The following is a 6,198-nucleotide window of genomic DNA, read 5'->3' on the forward strand; positions in this document are numbered from 1 at the left end:
TTTATTAAATCTTATTCAATGTATTCATGAACTCCATAATTGTCCGTCAACAAAATTTAAGTATTACTGGAAATATACTAATACTGCTTTATTCACAATTCACATTGAAATTATTCTTTTAAAAAAATAATTTCCTTTTAGAAAATCAATACTGTTCTTTAATATTGTCATTATTTTATATTATAGTTCAAAATATGTTATGCATAGGCCACCATTGTACCATTGTAAATTTTGCAAAAACACAATCCATATTATTTAGTTTACATTTAAATATATTTTTTAAAAAATACTGAAATGTTCAATATTTATTCAAAAATGTTATTCGTTTTTAATTTAGTGTAAGAACTTAAAAATTATACACATGCATGTTATAGATGTGAAATTCATTTCAATGAGTAAATATTGTTACCTGTGTAACTCTTGTTCAGTTTTTGTGGAAAAGTGACAGTGGAAAAAAACCAAAAAAAAACCGAACATCCACTTCTGGAACAGATTTTCTATCAAATAAAAATAAAAAAAATAAAAAACAATTCAACATTTAGGATAAAAAAATCAGCTAAAGTTTAGCTGTGAAATAGTGTTTAGCTGCTAAACAGTATTAGACACTATTTCACATATCACAATATTACATTATTTACAATTCCCAATTTAAGCTTCAACTTTTCAAAAGGGATCATCATTATTGTTGTTGCAATATTTGCACTACTGTATATAGCATTTGATATTATTATTAACATTAAAATTTGTGTGAACTTTTTTCCCAGATTACCTAAAAAATAAATGCAACTCATTTTTAATATCAGACCTTATTTTTTTTATTGGAGAGAATCAAGTTGAGCTTTTCTATTTTTAGAAAATAAGCCAATGACAATATTACAAATAATGAACTTGTTACATCATTCACAGGGTTACAGTCAATATACATTTATACAGAAATACAACATCTCCCACATCAGTCACCGTCGCCTTCTGAACCGGCGCATGTCAGTGAGGCGCTTAACGGGGAGCGCACAAACCCCGGCCGCACTAACCGACATCCAGAGCGGCAGGGGTCAAGGTGGGGGGAAGCACAGGGTCCTGAAGGGATAAAGGACGGTCTTGTCCAGGACGAGTTGATTCTGCACGTGACCACGGCGGCAGCAGAGGGTGCTCTGGTGCTTTTTTGCAGCACATGAGTCTTTTGACATTTGACAAGCTGCTTTTCTTCACTTCTAAACTGTCATCTCCTGTGAGCAAAGGAGGACTTGCATGTCAAGTTTTTGGTTCCAAATTTATTCACAGTAAACCACAGTCGCTGAAATAAAGTAAGTGTTTGTAAAAAGATGAGCAGCAAAAAAGCATCACTGTAAGAGAGGCCTTATGAGTCTGCTTGCTTAGATTTTGTGGCGTGTGGACCAAGGAAAACACCTTTGAAAGATACGCATTAAATAGTCCTGACTCCTGCTTGGAAGTTGTATTCACATATCATAGTATTTATGATAAAATATATTTGCCATGACTGGGAAAATGAAAATACTATTTGATTGGCACACTTTCGCAGAGTCTGCACGAAAATTGTTACGACTTTTAAAATGACTTTGTAGTGTGGGTTGACCAATCAAATAGCGTTGTAAAAGGCAAGCGGCAAAACTATGCTGTGACAAATGAACGAATGAAAGGTGGAAAGAAAAAGCTGTATATCAATCGTAGTTTAAAATTTGAACAACCCCTCCTTCCTGGATGTTGTCCTTAAAACTTTAAATAAACTAAAAGGTCTGCACTCCACTGAAGCCATCCAAGTTTAAATTCCAGATTTAAGATGGCACCATTGTAACACTGGGTAAAATATAAATACTCAATTTAAAAAACAAACATCTAAAGAAGAATGCTGAACTATGATGATTTACAGAAATCCTCATTTATTTTTATAAAAAGAAAAGTAGATCAGAACTTTATTTGCAACAAATACTATTTTAGGTGCAGCTAAAGATGATTTTACTTAAGTTGTTTTTATTTTTGCACTTTTGTTGAAGTCTTAAAATACCATTTGATTCACATCTTTAATCGGAAACTACACCAAAATTGTGAGTGCCTCAAAGCTCCTTCCCAGGGCCCCATTAATTCCCATATTTTAAGTGAATAATCCATAAAAAGGCAAATCTAGGTATCCGGGAAGTGGATATCAATCGACGTGTTCAATTTGGTGTTCGTAAATATTAAATCGGCATGTGCAAAAATCGGTATGTGTGTACCCATTTCAGAGCTTCCAATATGTGTTGGGGATAGTTTCCGTGAGGTCTTGAAGAGGGCAGTGTTGGAGGAACCAGACTACGAGCAATGGATCCAGGCAGGACATTTACCCTCCAGACACTCTTTACCAAGGGAAAAGGCGAGCGACATTTACGGACGCCATGTTTTTTCTTGCGACAACAACACTGACAAAGACTGACAGCTCAAAACATAGAAGCAAAGTATATCTTCTCCAAGGAGGCGGTGGGATTCCGGGAGATTATTTATCTACATGATTGTTCAGTTTTTCCTAATAAACTCAAAGCACCGCGATGGAAGATCCCAAGCGTTTTTTTTTTTTTTCTTCAGCTCTTTGCAGAACAGAACCTCAAAATAAAATCAGAATAATATGCATATATAAATTGCAAACTGCAGAAATAAGAAGAACACGTTGCATCCACCAGATTGTAAAGTCTCTGTGTTTGGGTGTAGCGACTGGAAGAAGAGAAAAGATGGATGGATGGAAGTCCACCATGCAACTGCTTACCCAGCATCCTTTGTGACATGGGAGGAAGTAGAAGAGAGTGCTTGGGTGGGTGGGATTGGTCAAGTGAGTCAACCCTACGAAGTGGTCCTTGATATGTCCACAAGAGAGCGAGGTAAGAACAATGTTGTCAATAATGGGAATCTTCAACACATTTCACACCACATTGAAAAAGATGATGGATTTTTTCCCCCCTTTCTTGAGATTTTCCTCATGTCAGTCTGTGCCATAAGGTCCATTTGATGGTTGGTATGTCCTTGGCCCGTCTTCCAGGACAGACAGATCCTTGGTTTCTTTTTTTTTTTTTTTGTATCACGCCCTTTTAAAGGGTAGCTCTCCTACTCATCTAGTGTACAACCTTATATTGTCTTTAATTGTCCATAAACTCCTTTCATTATTTATCTTTTATCTTTTTTTCCCTTACAAAATTCTTTACAAAATTATGACAACAAACCTTGAAAATCGGTGGATGAAGAAAAATAAGTGTTGCTGGTCACTTGTTTTTGGGGCTCCCGTGGTTCTCAATACCAGAACTCTCTGTGGATGGATGGTGAGAGGGGTGAGTAAAGGAGTGTTGGGTGAGGGAAGGGAAAGTGTCAGGGAAGGGGTGGGATCACACCAACAAGCATCCGCTTCGTCCTCTGTGCTTGCCGGGGGTGGGGTGGAGGGGTGCCCCCCTCGGAGCACCCCAGCCGGCCCTCCCAGGACCGCTGCTCTTCTTGGGGGAAGGTCAGACCTCTACTGACTGGATCTGGTTCATCTGGGCCCGCATCATCTGGACGCTGTTGAGAATCTTCTTCTGATGGCCCGCTAATGTCACGCCTACCCGCAGGATGTCACTGTGACGGTTACAAAAGCAGTGAATCAAGACGCCCCATGGACGGAAAAGCCTCAGACATGACGCGACCCCATAGAGTATACATATAGTAGGTCACTTAATTAGGTACATCAGTGAAAAGCAGACACCATTTAGTGTTCAGCAAAACAGCAGCCATTGCTAAGATTGTTTTTTGGCAATGTCTTCAGCACTTTCACTTCAGAGAGCATTATTTATTTGATTAAGGTTGTTCAAAATGAAGCACTGAAAATCAACTTGAATTTCACTAAAGCTAATATTAATTTCTTTACTTTGCTTTTAAATGCCTTTAAATCTTTTTTGTTTGTGACTTGTCAATACACGCTTAGAAATGAATCATTCTTAGCAAGCCACATTTGTTTGTCAGTTGCCCTGTGTTTGAAATGTGCTATATAAATAAAACTATATACTAAATAAAACTGAATAGGTCACTTACTCCATGGTCATCTGGGACACCACATCAAACGTGGTGAAGTCTGAGTTGGCAAAGTTGTCCTTATACTGGCCCATCTTGATGGCGTCCAGCCATTCGTCCACCGTGCTGAAGCTCGAGAAGTCTGGGATGCTGCGGTCCAGCAGAGGCAGATGCACACTAGGGGGAGGACAAAGACAGGATGCATTAGGATGAATGATGATGGCAATGCGGTGGCTCTTTGCGTCGCAGTCGCTCCGCAGACCACCTGCGAGTGCTGCAGGAGCTGCAGGTTGCGTTGAGTTCTCACGGCCTGAAGACAATCCCACAGGCCTTGTTCATCAAACTACCTTTTCCGAGTTCATTTCCCTCTAAAATGGATTTTCCAAATGAGGTGCTGAGCTTTTTAGGGAGCCAGCGTTCTTTCTACCGGACATCGCATTCATCTGTGGAGAATCGTGAATGTTTTGGCTTTGCCTCAATCTTGGATTTGCATTTGTTATTTGTTGGAAGGCTATGACGGTTAGTCGGTTCTAAGAACCAAAAACGGCATTCTTCCTAATCAGTAGCGCCTTTCACATTGGCCATCCAAGCAAAATTCTTCCCGGCTGTTCTGTGAGAGTATGAGGTTTATCATCCGAGACTCACCGCCCCTTGCCCGTTTGTGTCGAAAGCAACAAAGAAAGAAAGAAAGAAAGAAAGAAAGAAAGAAAGAAAGAAAGAAAGAAAGAAAGAAAGAAAAAAAGAAAGAAAAAGAAAGAAAGAGAACGAAAGAAATAAAAGGAAAGAAAGAGAAAAAAAACCTGATGCTTAAAACACCCCATCCTTTAAGCGGTCTGACTCACCCTGACGATAACGGGGTCATGGCCTTCAAGGTGTTGGGATTACGGATCATCTTGTCCAGGTTGTTGACGATCTGACTGAATTTAGGTCGGTTGTTCCGGTCCTTCTGCCAGCAGTCCAACATGAGCTGGTGCAGCGCGCTGGGACAGTCCATAGGGGGCGGCAGCCGGTAGTCTTGCTCAATGGCGTTTATAACCTGAAGTGAGGAGGGGTCACAGAACGCAAAGATAAACAAGTAATTTTCACTAATCAACAAAGCTAAATGGACAAACTTCACCATCGGCTAGCTCGGTTGATTAGAGGAACACCAAGGTGGCTTATGGTTAACTGGCCGACACGGAAAGACGCACAGTTCATTACGGGGGTCCATTAACAAAGACTCCATTCAAAGCTAGATTAATCTCATCCGGGAGATGCCTAAATAAGGACCCTGATGGAGCACAAGTGCTATCTGGAGCTGTTAATAAGATAACAGCCGAGGTCCTCTTTCCTCTCTTAGCACATTAGAGTTCTCTCTTTCAATTTTAAACTATTCTCATTGTCTCCCCGCCACCCTCGCTACTCTATAATTTGCTCTCTTTCCACCGCTACCCAAGGGGAGTAATTGAAGCTCCAGTAGAGAGCAAAAATTGTCGACAGAGCACCGCCGAGCATTTTCCAATGATCTGATTATATCCGTGTGGCAGCTGGAAGGAATTATCACCACGCTGCTGTTTGGAGCAATGATGGGCCGCACCGCTGCGGCCGTAAAACCGAGGTTGGATATTAAATACGTGTACGGGAGTATGCGCAACAATGCCCGTAGATGACTTCAGTTACGCACATCTTGATTGGTCATGTCCCAGTAGGGCCTCTCCCCGTACGACATGACTTCCCACATGACGATCCCGTAGCTCCACACATCGCTGGCCGAGGTGAACTTCCTGTACTGGATGGCTTCGGGCGCAGTCCACCGAATGGGGATTTTCCCACCCTGCGAGTACAAATGTAAAAGCTGAATGACACCATGCAGCATTAGCACAAATGGTAATTTAAACTGGGAGGTGGATGCAATAAAACACCTGGGAGCAAAAAGAAGGCAAAAAGTTGGGGAATAGATTTCAAGGTAGAGAAGCATGAGTAGGAATATAAAGGAAAATTATGCTGAAAAACATTTTCCAGAATTCATCCTGACTGACTCCTCCAAACTACAACGGATGATTTCTTGTTCAATTTCAGGCATAGGTTCTTCAGACTTTTTTGTGCATCCTGCTATGACAGACACATCAACCCAATTTCATGGTGATAGGTAAAACATGTCAAGGGATCATTTTTTGTTACATTGAGTGATTTTGA

The 6,198-nt window shown here is 40.5% G+C and overlaps 1 protein-coding gene across 4 annotated transcripts in view; it reads right to left on the reverse strand.

The window, feature by feature from the left end:
- Nucleotides 1-3,042: 3,042 nt before the first annotated feature.
- Nucleotides 3,043-6,198, reverse strand: part of ephb2b (eph receptor B2b) — a 96,588-nt gene continuing 93,432 nt past the window's right edge. For all 4 annotated transcript variants that reach the window (XM_049733440.2, XM_049733438.2, XM_049733441.1 and 1 more), the window contains exons 14-17: nt 5,687-5,836; nt 4,866-5,059; nt 4,045-4,200; nt 3,043-3,591 (exon numbers count right to left, since the gene is read on the reverse strand). In XM_049733440.2, the coding sequence (XP_049589397.1) occupies nt 3,483-3,591; nt 4,045-4,200; nt 4,866-5,059; nt 5,687-5,836 (609 nt within the window). In that variant the 3' untranslated portion in view covers nt 3,043-3,482. The remainder of the gene's footprint in view (nt 3,592-4,044; nt 4,201-4,865; nt 5,060-5,686; nt 5,837-6,198) is intronic.

The sequence above is a fragment of the Syngnathus scovelli genome, chromosome 11 (genome assembly GCF_024217435.2).
Source record: "Syngnathus scovelli strain Florida chromosome 11, RoL_Ssco_1.2, whole genome shotgun sequence".
In the NCBI taxonomy this organism is placed as follows: Eukaryota; Metazoa; Chordata; class Actinopteri; order Syngnathiformes; family Syngnathidae; genus Syngnathus; species Syngnathus scovelli.